A 27,651-nucleotide genomic window follows, 5' to 3' on the forward strand; every position below is an offset into this window, starting at 1 on the left:
GTCTGTGTATGGAGTAAGACATAAAAGTTGACACGATCAAATGCTTAAGCACTCACTATGTAGAAGGAGGGCAGCACTTAGACACCAGAATAAAGATAAAACAGTTTTTAACCTGAAATCCCTAGGATAGAAATCTTCAGTAATTGTCCTACTAATGGAAACCAGAAGACACGAGGCAATGCATTAGCTCTTGTTTGGTCACACTAGTACAGGGAATTCTCAGTATTTGGTGCAGTGTGCTCAGACAAACGAGCCAGATGCATCAGCTGCAGCCAGGGAGCAGTGGCTGGCTCTAAGCACAATGTATACACAGATTATCCTATTAATTTAAACCGTATTTTACTTCAGCCAATGTATAGAATGAGATTAATCCATTCACATTTAAATGCCACATTGTAAATGTTAAACTCTGAGAGATGTCTTGAATCCCTTTATAGCCTATGGAGAGAAATTAACTCTCCTCAAATGTGATTAATCTTATCCTAAAGCATTTCCTTAGAAGAGTGGAATCCATCTTTTCTACGGGAGGGCCTTTCCACATGATGCAGGCAATTTACATCAGGATGTGATAAAGCACTTCTTTTAAGAGAAGTGCCTGCTCCCCTCCATTGATTATAAAGCAATGAGCTCTGTAAATGTCTAAACATGTAGATGAGATAAATCCTACTGATGTTCATTTATAAATCCATAATAATCAGGAAAGCTAAGACAATCTCCCCCTCCCTCTGTAACGTGATGAATCGTAATGCTCCAGTCAGGAAGAAGGATAGCATTTTTATTTACAAAGAAAAGCCAGCTGTAAAGCAGGAGACAAACCAGGTCGTATGTTGCTCAGCAAAAGTGAAGACCTGGATTTATGTTTTAACAAAAGAATCCATTAGCTGCACAGGTAGGAGAGCTCTGCTGGCTTGATATTTGGAGGAAGCCAGGAGAGTATGAACACGAATGTATTAACACAAACGTAAGCACTATGCAAAGGAAGCCGTCAGGTGAACATAAACGCTTTCACTTTTTAAAATCAAAACAGATTTTATTGTAAATTCCTCACTAACAGAATTATAAATGTGTACAGAATTACTTGAAGTACAATTTACATGGACAAAATATGCCCAAGAGGAGAGTCGTTCATGGAAAAGGCTGAAAGCCATTTGAGTGAGTATGCTGAGATTTTAATAATTCTTGTATCAAATCGAATAACTACCTAAAGTAGGAATAATTTTCCACATTAAAGAGATGGCATAGGGTTTCATTTTTCCTTCTTTTACCATAGGCTGTTTGTAAAACCATTCAGCAAAGCCTCACATGTAGGATCCCAAAATGAAGAGGCCAACATAAAGCATGGGAGGCTGATTTTGTACAAAAGCTCCTGAAAACAAGCTAAAATATATCTCTCTAAACCACACCAGCATGTGCCAGCTGCTATCAAAACTATAGTGGAAGTTCATCAGGTTTTCATTGCATCTTACTCAAAAAAATTGAACTAGTTAATGCAAAACATAGACTGTTACAAAGTTAAACTCATAATTAAGTTATTTTTTTTTAAATTTCTGTTTGACTTACATTGCATGACTGATTTACAAATGTTATCAAGTGTAAAGAGCCAATATTTTGCTCTACATAGGGTTTTTTTTTGAAGGTGTAGGTCTGGCCCTTTTTATGAAAAGCATTGTTTTCTTTTAGTAACCGTTCTAGAGAATTGTTTGTACTTGACCAGTAGACATCAGCCTCCTTTTTTGCCCCTCGCTAAGGTTTGGTGCTTCACTGTCTCTTTTGAAGGCAGCAAAACCACAGCAGGCAGTGTCTGATTTCAGAAGACTGTTAGTCTGATCAATACTCTTTCATATTTTGTACGTTCAACGTGTTTTGTATTTATCAAATCTGTCACTAGCGTCACCAAATGGATTTCGTGCTGCAGTTGTGTTTAACACTGTAGCTGAAAGAGAATCCATCCTTCTGGTTAGGGTTTTGGAAAGAGTAACGTTTTGATGCAGCCCTTCAGTAGAGAGGATAATTCCGAAGTCCGTGCAGTGATGGTTTTTCCGGTTAGAAGCCGTGTTCTCCTCTGCATTGTAATTGAGAGTATGTGCTGGGTTCTGCGGAAAGGCTTTCCGCGCTGTACTGGGAATTATGAATGTGCGTGGGGATGGAGGTTTGCTTTCTGCAACCCGTGTAAGAACTCGAAGTTGTTATAAACATCTTGGCAGCAAAATAGCTTGTTTTTTGGTCTCATTCATGACAGCAAAAGTGGAATTATGGAAGAACTATAGGAAAGCTGAATAACAGATTCAGCCAGAATTTCTTAGTAATGTAATATGTTCTTATTAAAGTACTTAAAAAAGAATAAAAAATTAAAAAAAAAAAAAAGCAGCTCTGAGATTTGCATATTCCTTTAGTGGGTTATTTTGAGCTTCCATTGAAGCAGATGCACTTTTAGCAGATTGACTTAAATGCCAGTTGGGTAATAGGGGAAGAAGGAAAGCCATAATCTTTTTCTTTAGAGCAGAGAGTCATTTAAAGCTGAAATATGACTAATTACTGCAATTGAACTTGTGAAACCCCTTGTGTTTGTTAATAGACTTACTGTGTTAATGTCTCCGTCAATGAATGTAAAATCCAAACTAAAAAAAACACCTTTGTGTACTTGTAAGGCATAAATAGAATCTTTTATTTTCCCTCACAAATAAATAAAAATGCATGACATACCAGTTTATACTATGTAGCAGTAGTTTAAAAGAAAAGTTTATGATTTTTTATGACTTTTCTACAAAAGCTTAAAGTAATTGAAATAATATCTTTAAAAAAAAATCTGTTTTACAGAAATATGGAAGTTCTGTGATAGGAATGAGATTCCTTTATGCAGCAGGGAAATTAACTATGAATTCCTGATTACAGTAATACCTGGTATTACTATTAGTAGTAGTGTTAGCTGTTGCTTAGCAGAAGTATGTCCAAGAAGAAAATATAAAAACTCCTCTTAATTCTGCAGTTGTACTGTAAGGCAGTACAGAGAAGGAAGCAAATATAAAGACTTTGAAATAAACTGGGGCTCTGTCCTCAGCAGCTTCAATGCACATTGTCAGTGCTGCACATTTTTAAAATAGTAGAACATATTTTTTTGTCCCTTTTTTTTTTTGTTACTCGTCTTCAATTTGTTCCAAATTCTGAGTCACTTTCATAAATCTGTTTATAATGAGTTTTATCCAGTCAGTGAGTTTCAGAACAAATACATCCTTTGATTTTTCAGTTGCAGAAATTCTCACCAATCACATCTAATGTAACTCAGGCAGCCTCTGTATTTTTTTTTTTCCTAGAATTTAATAATTCGTATTTCAAAGCACAATCTTTTGGCTTTAGAGGTATATAACGTTAAAACAGAAGAGTAGCTGATGGCTGGGGAAATGGGACAAAACCTGAAACAGGAATTTTCCTGTCTGATCTCTGTCATGAAGATGCTGAGTCTACTTGGTGAAGACTATGGTGCTGTTGCACAACCCAGGTAAATTGCTCCAAGTTGGAAGTAGTACGGTCCTGGTTTTTGCTGTGTCAGCATATAAGCATCAGTAATGTGGACAAGGCAGGAATCCTGAAATAAGTACGCTTGTGCCCACTCAGCTAAGAGTGCCAGCAAAAAGAAGGGCCTGGTCCAGGGCAGGGATAAGCAGACGGGAGTGATGCTGGTTCATGCCTTTGTGAAGTAGATGTGACACTACAGAGTCATGTTCCTTTCTTTGGTAGAAGATTTGACAAGGTGAGGCTGTTTAGCTCTTTTTCTGCCCCTCAAGCACAGACAGCCTGTGTCATTGGAGAATTCTTGCTGCACTGAAACTGTAGACATTAGTTGTTGCAGGTTTGCTGTCCAATTTGGAGGGTTATTTTTATCCAGACTAGTGAAGAAACTAATTTTCCAAAGAAACTTTCTATGGAAAGAGTCCAGCCGGAGTGTTTTGCAGCCTCTTTATTTTCTCTCCTTCTCTCCTGGACGCTTACTAAGAGACAGTATAGTCCCATTTTAATGTTCTGCACTGAATTTATGAATGACATATTTGCAGATTAATCATGACAGCTTTAAAGCAAAGTTCCTGCCACACTGAAAATTCATTTTGCATCCAGGTATTAATGGAAGTTTCATTTCTTGTAGTTTATTGATGTATGATACTATTCTGTATGTGGGATGCACTTTTTCAAACTTTGGAGCCTGAAATTAGCTCTACATTTATTATACCACTTCAACATAATTCATGTGGAATTCATCTGTTCGCATGCCAGTTGGAATCTACTGGAATTTGTTATTTTCCATCCACTTCTATAACAGTTTTACATTGTTTACAGAGAGAACATGCAGTTTTGTATAAATCACTTGCTTTCATACAGTTTTACCATATTATTTTACTCGATTTGAGAAAGATTTAAACACCCTGCAGTGTGCAACATTAAAAGGCATAAAATGATTGAAGATAAAAACTATTTTGGCTGAAATAATGGAATAGTCACAATCAGAAATATTAAACAGCATTTAAGAAGTGTGGGTGAGATGTGATGAATGAGCTGCATTATATAAAAGGGCATTATTCAGACTTTTGATTATAAGGACTTAAATGCAAATCTTGCAAGGGAAAAAGTGGCTTTTTTTAATCTTGTTCCAAACTAGCTATGGAATAATCTTTGTTACTAAACTGAGGCCTAAGGAGAAACATTCCTAAGTACAGATGTTGATCCATTAGAACTTGGACATTCAACGGGCAATGTTGAATGTCTGAATTATGCGACTCGGGAAGTAAGAGATGCGTAAACATATATTGTAGCACTGGGGAAACTATTGAAGTGGGGTAACTTGCCACAGACTTTCTGGATCATGTACTCTGCTCAATAAACCTAGAGGTTTTGTCATCTCTTCTCAGTTTTCGCTGTTTCCCATCATCATTGCACGGGCTTCATAGCACAACAAAGAAATCTTGGTCTGTTGAAGTGCTTTAATTTTGCTATCCATGTCTTTTCCTCCATATGAGCTCATAGAAACTACTCAACACTGTCTGCCTGTGTTCCTTTACCATGACTGTATGTATTTCCTGGCATTTATAGTTGTGCACTTGCATGCATGGATGCACGTGGTCCTGTTCACATACCAGTGTGCTTTAGAAACGTGGGACCTGATTGCAGCCCACTACTGCGCTATGCTGCCCGGTAAAACACAAATCTGTGTTTCATACATTATATATCTAGTGACTAACTGCTCCCAGATGTCATTTTGGGGCTGGATGCCAGACTGAGTGTCTGTTTTTTGTTGTTTGTTTTTTTTTTTTTCCTTTTTTCCCCTCTTGACTCACTGGAGTGCTAGCAGAGTGCTAGAGTTAAGCAGAGTCTAATGACACTTACATTTCTGACCTATACTTAATTCTTACTGAGAAAAAAATAAAATAGATCAATTTAAACTTATCCAGATACCTAGCAGGGTGATTTATTCTATGCTTCTAGCAATAACTTATCTTTTAGAATGGATAAATCCACGAGTACGTCTGTTAATTTTGGAATAATGCAGCATCCCAGATATCCATAAGTGCATAGGGGAGTCTTTGTAAAAGACTAATTTCTAATGATGTTAAATGCATGTTACAAAAAGGCTGAATGGTTTTGTTGCGTTGTGTATAAGAAGGGGGATAGTTAAGTTAGTGAGGGAAAATAGTTATTTTTTATGTCAGAAAAAATTTAAAAGTTCAAAAGAAAGTGATTTCAGCGGTTACTTTTTGAGAAATATGCATAACATTTTTATTATTTTTTTTAACAAACATGAAAAATAGAGAGATTTCTTATTTTACCTGTTAGTAATCTGTACTTTTAAAAACTGTCAACTGAAAGCTCAAATTTTGGTGGTTGTTTTCCTTACCAAGCTATAGATTTGATGTGCGGTTATGGAATGCTTTAATTTTTCCTGTTGCCTTTATGATCTCTTCTAAAGTGCTAATATGTCAGGCAATAAAACCTTGAATAAAAGTAGTCTGAAAAGACAGTAATGACAGAAATTAATGTGCTTCACTTTTGGACTGTAGACCCTGTACGCATGTTCCATGGTGAGTAAGAATCCATTGCAATCTTTTTTTTTTTTTTTTTTAGTTGGTGGTGGTGGGGTTTGAGTCATGGCTTACTGAATTCCAGCCCCTTATTGCTACTTGAAAAATCTTGGCCTGTAGTAAGGAATTTTCTCAGATGAACGTCAGCGAACATATCACTGACATTCATGCCTTGTTTTTCCCTTGTGCTAATATATTGCTTTTAGTCAATATATGGGATAGGAATAGTGTTTACCTTTCCATATCATGAGAATACTACTCGTTCTATCTGACATAAACTAAGAAATACTGTTTATATTGGTGCTTCAGTGAGGCAGGACAAACTGCACAAATATGTCATGACCACACGGTGGAAAATGCTTGTATACTATTTTCGTAGTTAAGGTTCTATATGACTTAATTACAAGAATAGCCATTACTCTTCCTAAGAAGTAAGAACTCAAACACTGGCTAAATTTTGGAGAGCATTTTGAGATAAAGATCAAATTCTAGGAATGTTGTCTATACTTGAAAAATGATTTGAAACCTTTGTCAACCATCTAGACAAACTGAAGAAATCTTCTCAGTTCTTTGGCTTAATCATGCAGGATGGATTGAGTTTTAGTATTCACGTAGGTTGTTATTGCACCGTTGCTTTATCTAGTATAAATCTAGCCTAAATCTGGGCTACTCTGCTGGTCTCGTAGGTCCGTTCTTGTGCTACATGAACTTTCATGTTCTGTGTATTGAGCTAGCTCAGGGAACTGGTCCAGTTAAAGCCTAACCTTGCCAACAAAAATTGACTGCATACATGGTAAGACATAGAAGCAAGCAGACAGGGCCACTGGTTTTGACAGCAATGTGCCATATGTCAAATTAAAGTGGTCACTAAACCATGACTTAAGAAATCATCACTGTGTCAGCTCTGCGTGCTGATGTCGTGTTTCCCTGAGAGTGCAAACGTTTGAGCTGGCAAAGCACTGAGCACCAAGATGTGTAAACTAAGAAGGGCTTTACGTGAAAGCCTAGTGCTGAATTAGTAGACAGATGGGTACAATTAGTTCAATTTTCCTAAATTCATGATTGAAACATACCTTTAACTTTAAAAGCTGCAGTGACTATATGGTGACAGATTTCACTGACAGATTCCAGACTGTTGCCATATTAGTTTTCTTGCTGCAAATCTCCCGTCTCAACTACTTCTTTCTTTTCAGTTTTGTTTCTTTAAAAGTTTTACTGCAAATGTAAATAGTTCATTCATAATTAAATGACGTTTCCATGGTTTCATATTTTGCTATGTAGGTACTACCTACCTCTGAGCCCACAGGTATTTCCTATAAATACCACTTTTGCTATTTGGAATGAATTAGTGTAACTCATGTCATTCACTCCACCAAGTAATTTCGATAACTGCCAAACCTAAGAAATTAATCTGCTTGTTATGAGTAAATAATGTGCCCTTCAAACATACTGGGAAAAAAAATAATCTTCCCTCTATTGGCTGAAGGTGAGTTTTCTTAATTCTGTAATTGGTTTCTCTGTATTTCAGAATATCTCTGTGTTCAGGAAAACTACCAGATTAGAGATAATGTAGAATAAATTACCAGATCTGAATCTTAATACTAATTACAATCCAGCACCAGGTGGGAATGCCTGTACATCTTCTAATGAAAGATGCTACATATTGCACTGCAAATACAGTAATACAATGAGTACTGACAATTCCATTATATCCAAATGATTGAGTTTGGCATCAGCAAGAGACTAAATAATGCCTTTCAAGGTTTTTTTTTTTGTGCCTTTGGGGCACAAAAGTATCTTTCATTTTTAATGCAGTCATTTTAGCACTGAATAGACCATAAAACAGGCTACAGAATTGACTAATGGTGCAAACAAAAATGAGCTAATTGTTGCAGTTTAAAGCACATTTAGATGGCAAGTGTAACTCTTAGCACAGGTAATGATTATCATTAAGCAATACAAGGTGAGTTTTTTGTGACAAGATTTGAGAAGTTTTATAATTATCTTTTGATTTAGACCATCCCCATGCTGAAAGAAACTAGAAAGAGCAAATGAAATTGGACTGAAGAGAAGGAAGTGTGTCTGGTGTTTCTGTGGATCACTGGCATGATTTCATTCATACTTAAATTTGGATAATTCTATGCCAGGCATAAACATTAAATTACACATAAATGCTGTAACAAAATTTCCTTGTGGTATTAGATCTTTTGTCCTTAAAATGAACTGCTCTGCTTTCTTTTAAAAATAAATAAAGTTAGTATGCAAGGCAGGAGTATTTTGCATTAATACACCTGAAGCCCCATTATGCTGTTCTGGAATCATGATTATGTGAAAGTTAATGTCCAAGAATTCTATCATCTTTTTAATGACTTTCACATACATAAGTAAATGTAGGCTTGTGTAATTATCCTTTTTGCATTAGTAATTGGGAAGTAATTCTTTTAGGAGGATTGTGTCCAAACAGTTGTCACAGAAAGTTTGTTTCTTATAGTTTACTTGGGATATGGCTCTGTTTGCATTGCAAACAGCTTGTTCAGTGCCGCCCTGGCCTCACTTCTTCCCATCCTGAGGAAAAATAAATACTGTCTTTTGGCAATAGTGGAACTAGCGTGTGGATTGTGTTTACTGGCAATTAAGGTTCGTTAATTTTGTTAGTACGTTGTGAGGTTTCTCAAACACAAGTGAAAACCTAGACTTAAATTCAAAATATACTAAAATACTCGATGTTCAGCTCTTGGCATTCAGATCTGCCATTTCACTTATCGTATTTGTGTCCGTACAAACCATAGTAATAAAGAAGGAAATGTTTTGGTTTACAGTCACCAGTAGCTTGATATCATTAAATTATGAAGTAAAGTGTCAAGAAGAACAAGCTATAACATTAGTACTAAAATATTCTAAAATATTTCTAAAATCCTCACGATAAAACCTTACAGCTGTACTAGCACCTTCCCTATATTTCATCGGTTTTCCGTGCTTCGAGCTGTGAACGGATTCAGACATGCCTGTGAAGCGTGGCACAGGCTGTGTTAAATTGACCGTGTGGGTGATTTAACGTGAGATGAAAGATGAAGAAATCACAGAAGTCTTGCAGACATTTGTCTTCAGTGCATTAGGCATCTCGTGACCGAACAATGAAGTTTTCAGCTTGGTTGGCAGCAAGGAGCAGCTCTGCCCGCGGCAGCTTCCAGAGCCAGGGCTCCGTCGAGCTGGTCCTGGGCTTGGTGGACAGAGGCAGAAGTGGAAGAATGTGGTGTGTGATGGCAACTGGGCTTGTGAGAGCAAAGTCGTAGTGATTGCTCTTAGTTTTAGTGAAGGTTTTACTCATTGAGGACCTCCTCCTTTTTTCATGCTGGACAACACAGCTGGGATTCAGTGAGGCTGTGTCTTGTAGCGTTGGGAGAGGCAGTTACCGTGATTTTCCAAGAGCTCTTTGCCTTCTGTTGGCGTTCAGGATTCCAGCTGTATTACAAACCAAATTAAAACCCAACAGCTGCATTCTGGAGATCAGTTTCATCTTGTGTTCTGTTGTTTCATACAGTCTGAAAACATGTACAGTCTGTGCTGCTTCTCACTGCCCGCTTTCCCTGCCCTTGATTTTTGCCTTAGGTGATATTTCAAACTGAAGGCAGCTGCTTTATTGAAGACATCCTGTTTCTGCGATGAGGGTCACTGCTGCATTAGTTAAAAAATCTGAAGAACTAATGTTCAGTGTTTGCAAGAAACATTTGTGGGCTTTCATATTGCGTTAGTTCTGGAATGGAAAGAGCCGTGCTGTGCCTTGCTGGTGTGCTGGTACACGGCTATAAAGCAGATTAGAGCAGGCACCCAGGGTGTCTTTGTCGCTGGCATACAACATGTTAAGATCAGCAGATTTTTAAACGACAGTGAATTCAAACTACAGAAGTGATATAAAACGTCTGTGATTGTGGGTCATCTTTTTTGCTGTTGCAAGTTCTTGAAATAGCTATTTCAGCACCGTTTTTGACAGATGACTTCTCGGTTATTTTTCATTTATAAAATAGGACACCTCAAAGGCCAGAGATTAATAGCTTCGTGAAAATTTAGCAAGGACTTTACATAGAAACGCTGATCTCTATCTTTTAAAAGGCACATAATTAACAAGGAGATTGAAACGATGTTGAATACTTTATATTACATTAAATACTTTAGTATTTTGAAACTCTTCCTCAGTTTTGCAAACATCATGCTACAATTTTAGGGGAAAAAGCAACATAATGTACCTTCTTTTCTCTGTAGTGGAAGGCAGAAATGACAAACCTGGTATAGTACCTGTCTAAATACAGTATTCAGACAAATCTGAACACCTTATGTGAAATATTATAATAAATCCAAACTGTTTGAAAAATGTGTTACATATATAGCTGCAGGTATATATTTATAATTTTATCCCACTGCACTACCAGTTCTTCTCAAGTTGTTTGAGTGGATGAAAATGTATATGCAGTCTCTGCCAGGCATACAGACTGTATTTGCACACTGTTGTAGGTCTTGCAAAGCCAGCTTACTGGCGACATCCATCTGTTTTATACTTAGCGTAAAGGAGTTAATGACCTGAGTAGTTAAGACTGTCCAGACGATCTGTATAATCCTTTCACATAAATAAGATAGTGTTGCAGTTAACCTGTGCTTTCCCTTACTTTTTAAGAAATATATAATAGAGATCTTATTTCTATCCTCCGCCCTACTTTTGTAGCCTAATTGAACTTGACACCATTGAAAAAGTAAATCTGTACAGCAGGGTCAGATGTATGAACCTGAGGATACGCAAACCAGTTATTGACTGGTATACTTGGAGCTTAGAAGTAGGAATCAGCCCTAATTTATCATTATTGATTTCATGCAGTCTGTATTCTTTGGCTTCAAGGTAGGTATTTGATGCCGCTTTGAGAAGGTAGGTTGTGGTTTGCACAAGTGGCAATGAAAATAAAGATAATCCATGAAGCAAGCAATGTGCAGCGCTACGCAGATTAGTGCTGTAAAGGTGCTATGTGACCTAGTGGTGTTACAAAAGAGCTTTAAGAAGCTTAGTAACAGGTTAAGGTGATGGGGAGAGACGGTTGTTTTTCTCGTTAACTGTGTTATCCTGGAACAGACGGTACCTCCCTGGGCCATAAGCTGTTTGAGTGAGAAAGGTGTTGCAAATGCCAAGTGGAGAGGTTGCCTATAGCAGTTGTAAGCGTTAGCCTGGGCACTCTGTTGAGATAGCACTCTTCTAGATGGGGAGAAATGTTGGCAGAAAACTAGCTGATGTGTTATATATTTTGAAAAAGTTAGGGTAATGTAACTTTAAAAAATTCCCTGTGGAGTCAGTATGCTAATAACATTCAAAGGCTGTGCTTGTTCTGACTTGTGTTTGGTTTATAATCTACAGCCTTGTTTATATCTAATATAAAGGAGATTTTCATTATTTTCTTACAACTTATAATGTATTCAGAATAGGAGAAAGACAAGAATTGCCAAATCCTGTTTCTTAATTGTTACTCTTCTTGCTATGGAAATATTCCCTGTTCCTGAGTTGAATCTATTCCTAGTCAATTTATTTAAACAGTACTGCTTATTTAAATAACAAATGTACTTGGTATTTAAATGATTTGTCTATTTTGAAGTAGTACCCTATTTCCATTTAATGTAATTGCTATATTTAATTTTAGAATGAACTAATGCATGCCCTGTGACACATTCATTCATTGCCTGGTGTCATGAAGAAAACACAAGTCAGCCAGTAATATGGGCCCCTTGGGGAAACTGTGGCCTCACTGAAAATGCAAAGCATGTGAAACAGCGACATAAAAATTACGCAGTGCTCCAAGCTACTGTAGAGGCCCTCAAAGTTCTCTAGTGCACTCTGAGAGTAACGGCAGAGAGTGATTTTTTTTTGCCTGTTATACTTCTGTTTTAAATTGTTAGACCAATTCAGAATCAATTCTTGTTCAAAACCTAACAAAAGCAAAAACCCAAAAACAAATACTGGGTGTACGCAGAGTAATTTCCCTATTGCTGCCAACCAAACCTCTTCTACAACTTCCTTTGAAAGAATCAATACTCCAGACCTAGAAACAAATTATGTAGACAAGAATATGTATACCTGTTGTTGTTGGGCAACTAATGATGTCATAACAGTGGAGCCACAGCTTTAGACTTTGTTTACGTTGGAAGATAACGCACAATTTTTACAGTGGTTAAGGTTTTATAAATTTATAATTTGTGTTGGGAGAATAGGCTTGACCATTACAAAAATGAGTCGAAGATGACTTGAAAAAACCTGGCTGACTTCTCTCTTGACGATAAGTGGCAGTTGAGTCAGACTGTCTTAGAAATGTATTCTCTCCCCCTTCAGGTTTGCAATTTAGTTTGTGTTAATGAATAAATAAATACTATGTTGTAGTAAAGATACTCAATTCTATTGGAAAGGCTCATCTAACCTGTTGTTTTTCTTCTGAAAGTGAGAGTATAAAGGTGTTTTTTAAGTATCTGTTGGGCTTTTCGAATAATTCTAAATTGTAAAGTATGTGACTGTTGTCTTAATAATTTTGCCCCTAGTTCTTTGGAATGCCTGTGGCTGTAGTCCTCTTCAGACCTATGACGAAACGCTGTGTGGGTGACTGGGGCTCAACAATCACTTTCCTCCTTTATAGATCATCTAATAGAGAAGATTGCTTCTGTTATTTATTATTCTAATATTTCATTTCTGTCTCATCAGTCTGTGGCATATACAAAAGCTACTAGTAACATTATTTTTTTTTTAGCAGATAACTCTCACCCGACAATAGATCATAATAACTTTCACACATCACATAATTTAGAAAACAGTTTGAAATTTACAGCAGTGCCTTGTAACTCCAAGTGACTGATGACTACATATATATATATTATTAATAATGTTTTCCTCAGTACTGTGCACCAACAGAAAAGTGTTGGATAGAATGAATTGCCCTCTGTTATGTGTCGTATATATCCCACAAATCACGTAGTGCATCTTCTGCTTGTTTGCTTTGAGAATGCGTTGAGTGCTCCTTACCACGTTCTTCCTTGGTTTTGTGGTACCCATTTGGCTTTCTCTGCTCTCTGCAGCTTTGCTGGGAGGATGGAGGGCGAGGGGTCAGCCTGGTAGACGCAGCATGCCAGTGGAGAACCAGCAGTTAGTCTGTTTTTGCAGCACAAGGGCTGTTTTGTTCTCTCCCTGCCTCCCTGTGCCCTCCCCACACCCCCTCCCTGGGCTGCTGAGGGAGGGTTTGCCTCCAGCAAGTCCAGAGCTGGAAAGGATGGAAGCTCACCACTATATTATCTATGCCACAGATCAAAATCACGCTGTCAAAACATGAAAATACCTCAATAATTTTCTTTTTAGTTTTAACTGTCAGCCTTGAGATACCACTTGCTGTGGAGCTACTGTGCATGATGCGTGCCAGCTCACTTCTACTTACACTCTTGTTAAAATGTAAAGCACCAAATTTCCTGGCAGTCTCTGCAGAGCAGTGTAATACAGCTTTCATTACAAGAAGGTGATGAACGTAATGTGACTTCTTAACAGCTGCAGTAAGTGATGTGAGGCTATTAACATCTTTTCAAAACAGTTAACAAGTGAGAGGTTATTTTTCATCTCTATTCCTAAAAAATGGCATGTTATTTTAAGCAGATAACACTTTTGTTTGCACTTATCTGAACTAAGTAAATTTTTACATGAATTCTCTAACTCTGTATTGCTTTGTGAAATTAAGAAAACTGTAAAAACTAATGCTAAAAACACTCTAATGGCTGGATTTCAAAATGAAAGTTTGGGTGTTAAATTTTATGTATGGAAATGGTGGCTGCTAACAAGGGATTTTAGTTCACCCCTACCCTTTCCCCTTTACATTTATCATTCCATGAGAGTTGCCTATTCCATTGTTTATGTTCAACTGTTCGGTTCTCATTTGGGTATTCTCAAAAGGTGAGACAGGTCTGATGCTTTTGATTTGCTTACTAAGGAAGCAAGTTCTTTGGAGATAGGTAACCCATTACAAACACAAATGGGAAATAAGTGGAAAAAAATTGAGACTGTCGATGTTGAGGTGCACGAAACTGTCAGTCTATTAGCAGACTGAACAGGAAGATTTTTAAAAGTTCAGTAGTCAACATTGCTGATTGAATCCTTAATAAGTTTCTTGTTTTGAAGTGCAGCCTTAAGTCCAGAAGGACAAATGCTGTCTGGTTTACTTATTTGGGCAGTTGAATTGGAGTTTCTATTGTGGTGTGATTAGTGTCATTTTCATGGACATTAGTAGCTCAAATTCATACCCTAGAATGAGGCTGGAGCAAAGAGTGGCACTGTTTTTCCTACATATCTATCTTGACATTTATGATAATATCATATTAAAACCAAGGTCGACGTTGTCTCTAGTTGAATGAATTCTTTAACATGCTATGAGAGGCTGTCAACTGAGAGATAGGGTGTGACTACAGTATTTCATAAATATTGCCCAAAATAGATGCCCAAATATACAGAGTTTTTGTAACATACACTCTTGCTGAATAATGGCAGAGCTGGAGTAGCCAGTCTAAGATCTTAATTTGAAAGGCAGGCATCTGTAAAGCAGCTCAGTTCTACAACCTTTCCAGAGATATTTCTCAGATCTTTTGCATAGATTATTAAGTTGTATTTTGCAACTCTATGATCACTGCATGCAGAAGTAATTAGTTAACTTTTTTGTTTTCTGAAGGATGTAACGAGATTATTTTCTTTCGTGTGATTTACTCCTGCAAACATAAATCAGGCTATTGTCTTCAAGAGTGGAAGGTTTGGAACCAAAAATACAATTTGGAAGTGAAACATTTTTCAGCTGCAAGTAATATTAATAGTAATTGCCACTTAGTGGTCTTTCAGTTGAGAGAAACAAACCATCGAAATGATAATTGTAGGATTCATTGGAATTTAGATTGATTAACAAACTAGACAACCAAGTGGGCAGCATACGTTGAGCCAGAACTCTGGCTCATGTGAAGTCGGCAGAGCTTATCTGGAATCAGTGGAGCAAAGCCCGTTTTATTCCATTTGCCCAAAGAATAAACATATGCCATGTCAGAAATAGAACAGTTGGAAGCAATTGCTGCATGGGATGACGATGAAAAATAGCTGGAGAAAGATAGAAGGGTGATCAGACTTCTTTAAAGCCAGACGGCTGACTTGACGATGTAAATGAGGCCAGCCTGGCACTATGGTGGCATCATCGTTTATGTTGCAATGACATGAAGGTGCACTTGAGAACGTCTTTCTCAGCTCTCTACATTACGTGAAAAAAATTCGTGTACATTTTAGATGGGAAAGAGAACTGTTAAAGATGCCTCTTGAAATGAGCTGTTTAGAAAAATTGAGATAATTTAATTTGGTTTCCACAGAAGTTGAGGAAATTCAGTGTTTGCAATTGTCAATCAATTGAAATCTATTTTATTCTTTAGAAGTGTCCTTTGAAATAGTGTATTTTTACGTGTTGAAGTGCAAAACATGAAGTGTTCAGGGAATGTATTATCTGTAAAGACATTTTGAATTGTTTCATTATAATCTCTCCACTCATTGCTTGGTCATACGGTGTTTATTTCAAGATTTGCACGATCTCAAATCTAGATTGTTCTATTTTGTTGAAATGTGGACCAATTTTGAAGCATCTGAACTAAGCTTAGCAGTAAGAAAGCACCTGTAGTGAGGGCGAGGAGCTAAAATACCTGCTTCTCAAAGCGAGCACACTCAAGCGAATTGTTCCTTTTATGTGGTTTGGGGGAATGTATGACCTATGCTGTGTGACAACCTATAGCCTTGGTCATATGACATAATTAAATTAAAATAAACTTTCCTTATCTCAGAAATAAAAAGTTCTTCCAGATCATTCATAAATTTTAAATGGGAGTCATATTGTAATCAGGAGCTAATTTTCTTTTCCCATTATCTCCTGCCATTCTGTGATATGAGAACACTTTGTTCTCTACAACAGGCTTCACTCAGAGCTTTGGCTTCTCACAGAAGTCATTAACTAGTGAAGACCTTAGATCTTCGTAGATATCTTCACCAATTGTTCATCCCACACTGTATTTTAACACTATGGACTGCCTTAAACATTAAAAATTTAGCATTGTGTAGAGCCTTTTGATTTTTGAACATGCAGGCTTATCTCCTCTTTAGTTATATTGTTTACTTGATGTCTACCTGCCTTGTGTCTTTATTTAATGTTAGGCTCTAATTTCTTTCATTGACATAGAGGTGAAATCTTTGACTACAAGTTTTATTTCCTCTGTAATTGTATTTGTTACAACAGAAAAAAACCCCAAACCTATGCCATTCTAACCATTGGTTTCCCTTTTCTTACTAGTTTGCTGTTTTGTTGTTCATAAGAGATGCCATGAGTTCGTTACCTTCTCTTGTCCTGGGGCTGACAAGGGACCTGACACTGATGTAAGTACATGGACATTTCATATGTTGCTTTTACACATAGTTTTATGTTGTTACACCTAACTGGGAGAATGAATTGCAGACAGTATCAATAGGCTCTTTATGATAATTGTAGTCTGAGTGGTTTTTAACAGTTCTGAGATAAATATTTGTGGCTGTAAGATCTATTCTTGGTAAGAAAAGCAACAATGAATGTATGACCGAGAACAATATCCCTCAGAACGTGACAACCCTGAGGTGTTTACCCAAGCATGAAGCCAGCATTTTATGTTTTGTTTGCTTTTACGTTGGATGTATTTGATATTAACAATTCCCAGGAAAGGCTGAGACTTCTTCTGAGCTTTCTTTGTATCCGTCTTATCTCAAGGTGTATCTTCAGAGTTGACTCTGTCTTATCTGAGATAGGTTTTTTGAAACAATTATATTCATGCTCGAGCTAGTCTGCCAGTCAGGATACACCCCCCATTCTGTCTTGCTCTGTCAATACTTCCATATCCACGTAGCCTTTTTGGTCAACAACCAGTTTTTACTTTCAACACATCTGCTTTCATGGTGAGACACATGTACAAGAACTTTGTGTCACCCTGCTGAAATAATAAACTAATCTTGTTTGTTCACTTAAAAATAACATTTCTTTGAGGCTTATAAATTCCACTTTACAGTGAAGTAATTTAACATCTGCTTATGGGAACAATACATTCCAAGTGTTCTTTGTCTGAACGTCTCTGTTTTGTTTCTTATAACATATTCATGCTCTAGATTGTAGGCTATTATCTCCTCTGATGAAATGCACCAGAAGACTTTTCTCGCTAGGTTTTAATGAGCTTCTCATGAATTGTTTTAGTATGCCAGCCATGAGATCAATGAACAATATATGGGCAGAAGCCACAAGGGGTTTTGGAAAATTCGAGATGTTTTCTTATTTTTAAATTTAAGTACAGGCAACTGTCGAAGAACAGAGAAGTATTTTAAAAACAGTTTATTTTTTAAACATTACACATAATCTAGATTTAGGTGCATAACAAAAATGCTTAAGTTAAGAGTGTAGTTACCCTGTTCAGTTTCGCCTCTGTAGCTGATAGAGTCATTCCCAGAGAGCAGACCAGGTCTTAGGTGGCCTCAGTTGTACTTGTGGTTTTTTGTAGTTAGCACCTTATCTTGAATTTTTTTCATCTTTCATCACTGCTCCTGCTGCAGTCCTGGTTCCTCGTTGCCATTTAAGACCCGTGACACCCCAAAAGAGCATTTGCTCCAACAGTGAGATTCAGAGTATCTGAGCTAAGGGCCTTCTGTTTGTGGATGCAGCTGACAAAAGTTGAGGATGTCCATGGATCAAGTCACAGTGTAAGATTCAAGAAGCCAGGATTCAAGCATGGAGCAGTTACGTTCATTGCCTGTGCAAAGAACGTGGGTATTGCCAAAGGTTTATTGAGTGTGTTGAGTGGGACCAGGGTGTAGGAAATGCCAGTGCAGCTGTGATGCATTCCTCAGGAGTTGTAACAGTTATTCAGAGCTGTACATAAAGCATCTCTTTCTACTTACCATAGTGCAGAGCCTTCTTGAAGAAAGTCACTTAACTGAGCTGAGGTCAATTTTTATGACAGAAGTCAAAGAAAGAGACTTTTGACAATAATGTAGTAGTTAGAGCACTCGCTTGGAAGCTGGTGCAGAGGCTTACAGATGTTCGGGAAGGAAGCCAGTCCTCACTCTGGCTTTGCTCATAGTGTTCTTTAGTGCATTTTGTCAAAGAGAGTCTACTGTTAAAACTATCCTGAAGAAACCAAAATTATTCTTCATACCCTTCCTTTTCTAAAAGTTCTTGAGTTCTTTAAGCTTTGAAGGGAAGGGAACTGTGGAGATTGATTCTGTCTCTATGGTGTAACAGTTAAAGTGGTCTTTTGGAACTTGGAAGTTGTGGAGTTGAAGGGCCTTGAGCTGCAGAAAGGCAGAAATCCAGGTCTCCCCTGTCCAGGTGAGTGTTCTTGTCACTAAACTAACATATAGAAGGTAGGTGGCAACACCTACTCTATCCCCATCTTCTCTTTCTACCAGCAAGTAGCCATAGCTGCTTAGTGCTTGGTTGTGATAGAAGGTGTTAATTAAGTCGTTGTTGATTGGCAGTTTTAGTGGTGACATTCATGAGTAGGTCTTCTATTTCTATAATGAATGATTTGACTCTTGAAAGTGTTCTTGATTTTTTTTTTTAATTTTATTTTTAAAAACTTGGATCCTTCAGGGTTTTTTTCCTGACGTTCATAAATTAGAAAACACATTGGTGTGTGACACCATGTAATTTTATCTAGAATCTCTTCATGGTTATAGAATCTGTTATGTGGCAGGTTGTTAACAGTCTTTAATATTGCTGACTGCGTTTTGTGATTTGTTTTTTTGGCCTTGGTGATTAAATAAATCAGCCTAATGCCTTATTTTAGTATTTGGGTTACCAAATGATCATTTTCAATATTTGCACAGAAGTGATATCTCAAAAACACTTTGAAGATTAAAAGCAAACAGAAAATAAATATGTTTTATTAAAATTGTGCTGCATTAGTGGGTCCTATTACACAAAGAGGATTTTAGAATGTTATACTTTAATTTACTGAAGTGTTTGACTACAATGTCTACCCTTTTACAGTTCAGTAACTTATTCCTATGCGTGTTAGTACAAGCTTCATTCTGAAATGTTATGTGCTATAAAGCTTATCATAATATTCAACAGATTTTTAAATATTAAAAAGTCATTTTCTAAATTATTTAATGCAGGTGCACAATTAATTTGTGTACTCAGACTCTCCAGTGTCTTTGCATGATGTAGTCTTTCCATTAATTTAAGAGGAGTAATATTGTCATTAATAAAATGAAAATTTCCAGATCAATTATTATAAATTATAATAATTATATATTATAATATTATTTATTACATATTATAATAACTTTAAATTAGAGAGCACAGTACTCTTAGCATAAATGAGGCAATCATTACAAATACATCGTTAGAATAATTATCAGTTAAATTCTAACAGCCAGATAGGTGCCCTGCGATGGGTGACAGTCAAGGTTGGAATGCAAAACATTTCAACATGCAAAACATTTCCCACTCAGAAACAAAACTGCCTCTGACAGCCAAGGGAGGCATTTCTTGCAGGTGCATGTTCATGAGCATCCCTGCTGAGACCTGGGGTATCTAGGACGTGATGGCAAGGACTTATTTATAGACTTGTCTTGAGACGAGCCAGGGTGGCATCGATGCTACGTGCCTCCAGCGATACGGAGTTTCTGAGCAGTGGGGTTTCTCAATCTTTCTTAGGAAGACTCCAAATGTGAGAAAACCCATCATTTTTAGGAACGTCGTTCTGACTTCCATGATAGATAAACACGTACCTGTGGCTGAAGGGCGAGGTCACAGTCTATCTTTAAAAATAATGCTTTTTTTTGAAACAGAGAAACGGATTGCTTTAAAGATAAATTGGGTACAAAGCCATTTCTACCATGGAGTTGTTTTCAAAACTCTTTGTGCTTTTGTTCTTTTGGCTGCAACGATCCCCTGAAAAAAGAGGAGCTCCATGGACAGTTTCAGTAATTTCTCTAAATACATTTAACAGTTGCAACAAAAGTTATTTTTTGATTTCTGGATCTTTAAATACAGTCAAAACAACAAAAAGAGATTTCAGACTATACTGTCTACAGATCTTGTCTTATTTCCTAGTTTTTCTTACATGCCATGTATTTAATAAATTTTGACTACTCGGCTGTATAAAAAGTCCAGTGGTCTGTATCATGCTAAAAACAGTGGTGTACAAATATTGTCTCCCCATGTAACATTTTTATTTGCTACAGTATTCTATTGCCGTAAAAGAGGGACTAAATAATTACTTTAAAATTAAATGCTTTAATGAATGTGAGTGTAAAAGAGACAAAAGCTTAAAATCGCCCTCTTTTTGCTTTACTCAGACTTCCTGAAATGTGAGATTGGAAGGTCTGTGTTTGAGCCAAAAGGAGAATAATACTTGTGAATAAAGTGGTCGTCCTTGACTGATGCTGAAATGATGGTGCCTGGGGAACAGTGGCCTGTTTCGGATGAAATAAGAATTCACACAATCAAAAAATTTTACGTTTCCTTAATACTTGGCAGGGTGTTAGCTCTGATGTCTTCACAAAATACCAACTCAGGAAGTTATTTTGCAGCTATCTAATGGTTCTCTGTAGTTTCAATAGAAATTATTCATCTTCTCTTCATGGCCAGCTCTTTTATGGTGATGCTACTGAGTACGATTTAGCAGCTCCTGTATTTCAAGCCTGCTGCTATCATACTCTAAAGTTACATGAAGCGTCATCTCCAATTCAGATACTTGTTTTTGGAAGGCTGCTTGGTGTTCATAAAAACTATTTTAAATCATTGATGACATACTTTAAAACTTGAGTAAATTACTGTAAAAACGGAAGAGCAACCTCAAGAATTGACTTGCTGTAACTACCTTTGTTAAGATGTGTTTAATATTAAGGAATAGCTAGTTCAATTTCTTTCAAAAAGGATACTTTAAAATTGAGAGTTACATCTTTGTTCCCTTTGTTAATGGAACGTAACGACCAGAAAGTGTTTTCAAACTGCAGGTGATTTATTAAAATATTCCCAATTCCATGCCACATAGAATTAAAAAAAAAACCCACACCAGTAGTTTAAAATAATGTTTTTGTTTTTTTTTTTTCAGTAGAAGCTTATAAAACTTAATATAGAGTGCAGAAGAACTCAGACGGCACTGCCTCTGAATCAGCACTATTTTCCTTTCAGGTTATAATAATATAGGGTCCAAAAGAGATTTATGAGCAAAATAAATAAATGGAATTTATAAAGTGAAAAAAATCCAAATGAAAGCAAGTGACTGTACAGTCAATGGAGATTAAATCTGACTTTGCTTCTCAGAATTGCAGGGAGTTCTTAATATTTGAGCATGAATTGATAAGACACAGATGTGGGCTTACGCAAAATGAAACAGTAAAGCCATCTCATCCCATTTGGCAGGGTAACTGACCTCATGGATGTTGAAGACGTATATGGAAAAGATTTTAAAGTCGATAAGCCTCTTGATACTGAAATTATTTGGGAGCTTTATTATCTTAAGCACATTTGAAAAATCAGTCTAGATTCGAACAACTGTCATGTTCTGTGGGATGATGCAGGAGTTGAATATTTTCATCAGTGGCTTCACTATTGGGATAATGTGTAGGTATAGCATTTGCAGCTGACAGTGGATAGGAACTCTAGAGGACAGTATTTAAGTTCAGAATTTTTTTAATGTGTTAAGGTACAGTTTAATAAAACAAATTAAAAAAAAAACACATGCTTGGGAGGGGGAAAAAAATCCATGTGAACTGATAGTGAAGGCACCAGTGCAGAAGAAAATTCAGCAGGTCTTTTAGTGGGTCATAAACTCAGTACTGGCTACCAGTGCATCTCTGATACAAAGGCAATGAATTTCCTGCAGGAATATGTTAGAAATTGTTATTTTTATTTTCTTTAAAAGATATTTTAAGTAGAATTCTGCAGCTCTTCTGGAGAGGAATTTGGAAAAGAACTAAAATGCTACAGGTCTTTAAACCATGACATTTGAATATTTTCCGTGTCTGTTGAGTTGTGACCAGGTATCATATGGTCAACTTGTGTCAAGGGAGAATTAACTACGTAATAGTGAAGTTTTTTAGGTGTAATGATGGGTAACTGCTGCAATGGGTTACCAAAACCATAAATTAATATTTTTGGTTTGGGGCTTACTTCTCTAAACAGTGCTGTGGATATTATCTGTGCCCTCGCTGGACCTCGGGGAGAGGCAAAACGAGCCCTGTAAGGCTCCATTGTGCTTTTCATTTTATGGTTTGTACAACTTTAGTGTTGGGAGGAGAAAGATTGATCCTCAAAGATCCATATGCATGGGGACCAGTGGGAAATTATCATTTGTAAATTATAATTTACAGTATGACAGCAGGGGGCTTGGGTTTGGCTGTAGGTTTGCAGCAATTGTTCCGTCCACATTTGCTGCAGTATGACGTTATTCAGTTTGATAGTTGCAGTTGTGATACAAATGAGATGAAGGATCTTCCTTGTGTCACACCTCTGTACTAAGCAGGAGTAAAATAATGTAATTGGACTTTCCTGGAGGGTTTAGTCATCATGACCAGATTTCTTTTTCTGTTCAGTTCCAGGTAATGCTGAAATCTTTTTTTTTCATTTTATTTTATTTTAATACTTTCTACCTCACCCTCAGCTTTTAATTATGCTTCCAGACTGTTTCCATGTACAAGGCTGGTTTCAGAGTGAGAGAAGAGAGTTGCTTTACTGGTCTTGGGAATTAAAAAGAAGCCGAAACCAAACCTCATGAAAAGAAAAGACATCAACTGGAAGCATAGCATTAAGACTTACTCTAGAACTAGTTAAAAAGGGATTTTAATCCGAAAGCTTTGCAGTCTGTTTCCAAGGATAATGAAATGCAGCAGCAGGGCATGTCTGATTTGCTTTTAACCATTTGGTTGTTTTTACAATGAAAAGCAACTCTTACCTGTGTTTGACATCACGAGTGACCTGAGCAACAAACGAGCATCACTGATAAGTATTACAGCCACCAAACTGTTTGGGTTTTTTTTAATTTGAATTTTAGATAATAGACAATCTTGTCCTAGAAATATTTTCTTTTTAATTAAAATAAAAATCTTCTCACTTCCTCACAAAAGATACACAGAGGCAGAAAGATCTGGCCACGCACAGTTTACCGCTTGCCGGATTAGCAAAAATGCTTTCTTAAAGAGAAGCCTGTATGAATTTTTTGAAGTGATTCTTAAACAATTCTGATGCAATAAATTTATTAATCTTTCACAGTATACGCTAAACAAAGAAAATATAAAGCCCCCCTCTATTTACAAATAAAGATACCAACTCAATGTGTTTGTATGTCTCAGTTTTTTAATCAGGAAAATTATTAATCACAATGACTTTGTTTACAATAGACGTTATTAGGTACGGACAGCAGGTGATGTTCTTATTATAAACCAATTACAATGCAAACAAACTTTTGTCAAAATATGATATTACTAATTATATTCCTACTCCTCTTTCCTGAAAAGCAAGTCCTAGGTTACCAAAATAAACAAGATCACAGTCAATGCAATAAGTACTTTAAAACAAATTTTACAGGACAGCCAGGATATTTTTATTACAAAAATAAGTATTTTATTTTTTGTGATTACTTTGACTTCTGAATCTCTGCAGAGTGTCTGAAGTAGTTTATGGAGAAATAGAGGTTTCATGCTTACGTTTTTGACCTCAAAGCCCTAAAAATTAACTGTAGGGAAAACTTGCTTATGTAACTTTTCTAATTTTTTAGAATTGTGTTTACATGATACAGCTATAATGGCTCATTATGAAGTGTGGCTATTTGAGTATATCGACAATGAAATCTCATTTTGAACAGAATCAGTCCTGAGGTAAGACATCCTTTAATGGAAGAGAGAGAAATTACAGAAGGAAGTCTACCAAAAAGGGCCCTGTATACACTGAGTGTATATTCTGCTCATATTCAGCCAACGTCTGGAGGTGCTTTATGTATATGGTAGGGAGGATGTGCCTCAGTTTCCTCCATCTCACTCTTTCCTTGGATAGTCAAGTGCTCTTAAGCTGGGACAGCATCTTATGTCCCTTGACGTTCCTCTCCCCTTACTGGATACTTCAGAATCCAAGTGTTATTTTCCCACCCATCTCAATAAATAAAATCCAGCCATATGTCCACTGATAGGACAAGGGGAAATGGGTGTAAGTTGAAGGAGAACAGATTTGGATTAGATCTTAGGAAGAAATTCTTTAGTACGAGGGTTGTAAGACTTTGGAATAAATTGCCCAGAGAAGTTGTGGATGTCCCCTCCCTGGAGGTGTTCAAGGCTGGGTTGGACGGAGCCTTGAGTAGCCTGATCTAGTTGAGAAGCGTCCCTGCCCATGACAGGGAGGTTGGATTAGATGATCTCTAAGGTCCCTTCCAGCCTGTGCCATTCTATGATTCTATGATCTGTCACCATCTCCACCTCGTGTTCATCACCAGTTGGCAGGCACTGCCTCTGTTCAGCGATTTGCTCCTCACCTGCCACCGCTCCGTGCCCATGCATGGCTTAGTTACTGATATTCCAGTTCAGAGCTTCTTCAGAGCCAGGTTTGAGTTGCTGTTGGTGGGCTGCACGGAGGCGTTCGTGGCTCTGCTCACCTAAATGCCTTCGTTTAAGTAGCTGGAAGTAGCTTTGCAGGTTACTTGAAAGCAGGTCATGTGCTGGAATATGTTTGCATTTATCATCTACCGAGAATGCATTTGTACCTTCTATTCCTAAATTAAAGCGCAGGCTCCTTTTATTGCAACTAAAATGGCTTTTAAGCTAGAGTAAATGATCCTCAAGAAAAATACAATTAAATTACAAAGGAACAGGTCCATGAACTTTCCTGACTGCTTATAATCCCCACCCTTTCCTCTGCCCTACAGTGCAATCCGGAATTGACTCTCTTAGTTTGTCCATCTGCTTAAGATGCATGGAAAAATTTCGGCTGTGCTATTGAGAAGAGCTGTATGAATCTTCTCCTTACGGGAAATATGGGATGGGTGAGGTGACTGCCTACACAAAGTGTGTGTCTCCAAAGACATTCGCTTAGGTCTTCCATTGCAGCCCTTTAGTCTTTCAGCTGATGAAGGTTTCATCTGACAAAATGTAGTTTAACTGTTTTTTTGTTATAGTCTCTGAGCTTTGGAAGTTCATTGCTTTTGAAAGCTTTCTTTTTATAAAGAATGTATTTTTTGTTTTCCCAATCCAGAACAACTCAAATGCTGAATAACTGTATCATAAAAAAACAGGGTTAGAATTTTTATTTTCTAGGCTTTTGCTGTGTGGTATACAGTACAAAATAGATGATCCTTGTAAGAGTTAATAGTTAAACAGAGACAGTACTGCTGAGAGAGAGATGAAATTTATATAAACGATGAATCTAAAAATATAAGTGATTTTCATAAGTTAGCATTGAAGAACAATTGTTAGGCAGTGATATTATAAAAGAACTCTCGCCAAAGTTATTCCCAACAGTAAAAAGAAATCTTGTTGATAGGGTTGCAGTTTTAGTGGCTGAACTGCAACTGATTAAGCAAGCTGCTGGGTGCTAATTTCACAATCAAAACTTTTCCTAATTCCCAAAATTGAAGTTGATGTTATTCCAACAGCCCTTATTTTCCAACTGTTGGAGTATATTTAGTTGTGCAATTTAAGTTGAATTTAATTTTTTCCTTGTCATCTTATACTCACCCTGTGCCAAAGTTGTGTCGATCTTTAAATTGTGTGTAGATGTGATGAGATGATACTGGAGTTTAGAGGGGAAAGAATACTTAAAACTTACTAATAATCTGTTTTCTTATGTGTTTTCTTACATTTCTATCAGGTTCCACCCCCACCATCACGTGGTGTGTTGTTTTTTTTTTTTAAAAAAAGTCTGTTTATGGCACACTGAACTTATTTAGCTAGAAGGAACATACACAGTCACAGACCACTGAGAAAACCTTGCAGAATGCCAAATGTTTTTAGCTCTGTTTTTTTTTTTGAGGTGGCAGTTCTTACACCAAAATTAGATGAAATCTTTATTTGGAATAAAATGAGTGGGTTAATTTTGAAAAGCACTGTAGCTCCCTTATGCTACAAATAATTCTAGAGTGTGTCAGCAGCGAGCATACCTATATTTGTAAATTATTGGTAGCTGTTTCCTTGTGGTACTGGGAGAAATTTGCTGATGCCTGCTGCGTTGCACTGGTGTAGCCTCTGTCTCTTAATATAAATCACGTAACTCCGGTAAACCACCTGTGGGGCTGGGGAAAAAGAACGACTTGTACTTTGTAAGAGAGAGCAAGTTTCTTTTGTTGAGGTGTTTTGACCCAGGAATAGAGATGAAAGAGAGAGGAAAAGCCGGGAGGGGAGGAGGAGTCACATCCTGACTGGTGAGAGAGCAGCTGCCATCCTTTCCCATTTGAGCTCCGTTTATCTAACTGGTCTGGGTAAAGCATTTGGGTAGTTTTGCATAAATGAGAATGATTTAGTTTCATTCTTGGGCATGCTTTTGTTATTTTATTTGTTTCCTCTTAAATTTCACTGTCCATTCTTGGGGTGATATTCTTAAGAGATCCAAATAGTTCATGGGTTTTTCGTCAGACTTTGGAAAAGATTGGATTTGTCTTGAAATAGCCAGTGATATCAGGGAATGTATATTAGATGATGTCATTATCACAAAATATTTTCTCATTTTTATAATTGGTCAGATTTTTATAATGACCTAATGAAAGTTGACGCAAACAGGTTTTAAACCAACTGCGTATTACTCGCGCTGAAAAATAAAATGCTGAGGCTTCTTTTGAAGTAACATTATTCCCATCATGATTCCTTTCATAATTCGATTCATCTATTCCCCTGCAAATAAGTAAACACCAGCATGACCCTTGTAATTAATGAAACTTAATCCTTAAAGTACCAATGATCATAGGCAGAGCTCATAGACTAAAAGCAGAAGCATATAATAAATTCTGGTAATGGAAATTTAATAGATACCAGAGTCAGAGATTGATTTATTCTTCTTTTTGTCCCCATGAGAAGGGTACCTGCTGAACTAAGACATGAAAGAAATTTCTCTATGTTGGGGAAACCATTGTAATCTGTAACAAAGCTACCTTTGGGTCTGTTTCCATGGCAACAGGAGCATCAGACCAGCAAAGAATGGACCAGAAAGGAGATAAAAGCCTCTATAAAAATAGTTAGAAAAAGCGTATGCAAAGCTGTGGCTACTTTTATTTCTTTTTTTGGGGGGAAAAAAAAAAAGAAAAAGAGAGCCCCAAACTTGGGGTTTTTTGAAACTTGGTTATTATGGTAGCTATTTAGGTTAGACTCGATTCGCGGTGAACTAGTAGAATAATACCAAATTGTTAACTTTGTGCACATTAATTAAAAAGAGTTTAAAAAAAAAACCAACACAACAAAATCTGAAATCTAAACTTACTAGAAGCAATATAATTTTTAAAGTTATTTTTATGTAACTCCTCTTAAAAAAAACGTTTCTGAATCTTAGGCTCTTTTTTTTTTAATAAAAGT

The 27,651-nt window shown here is 36.9% G+C and overlaps 1 protein-coding gene across 3 annotated transcripts in view; it reads left to right on the forward strand.

Annotated features, from left to right (window-relative positions):
* PRKCA (protein kinase C alpha) overlaps positions 1-27,651 on the forward strand; it is a 149,383-nt gene that overhangs the window by 41,925 nt on the left and 79,807 nt on the right. For all 3 annotated transcript variants that reach the window (XM_086624296.1, XM_086624297.1, XM_086624295.1), the window contains exon 3: positions 16,430-16,512. In XM_086624296.1, the coding sequence (XP_086480422.1) occupies positions 16,430-16,512 (83 nt within the window). The remainder of the gene's footprint in view (positions 1-16,429; positions 16,513-27,651) is intronic.

Source organism: Tauraco erythrolophus, chromosome 20 (genome assembly GCF_009769465.1).
Source record: "Tauraco erythrolophus isolate bTauEry1 chromosome 20, bTauEry1.pri, whole genome shotgun sequence".
In the NCBI taxonomy this organism is placed as follows: Eukaryota; Metazoa; Chordata; class Aves; order Musophagiformes; family Musophagidae; genus Tauraco; species Tauraco erythrolophus.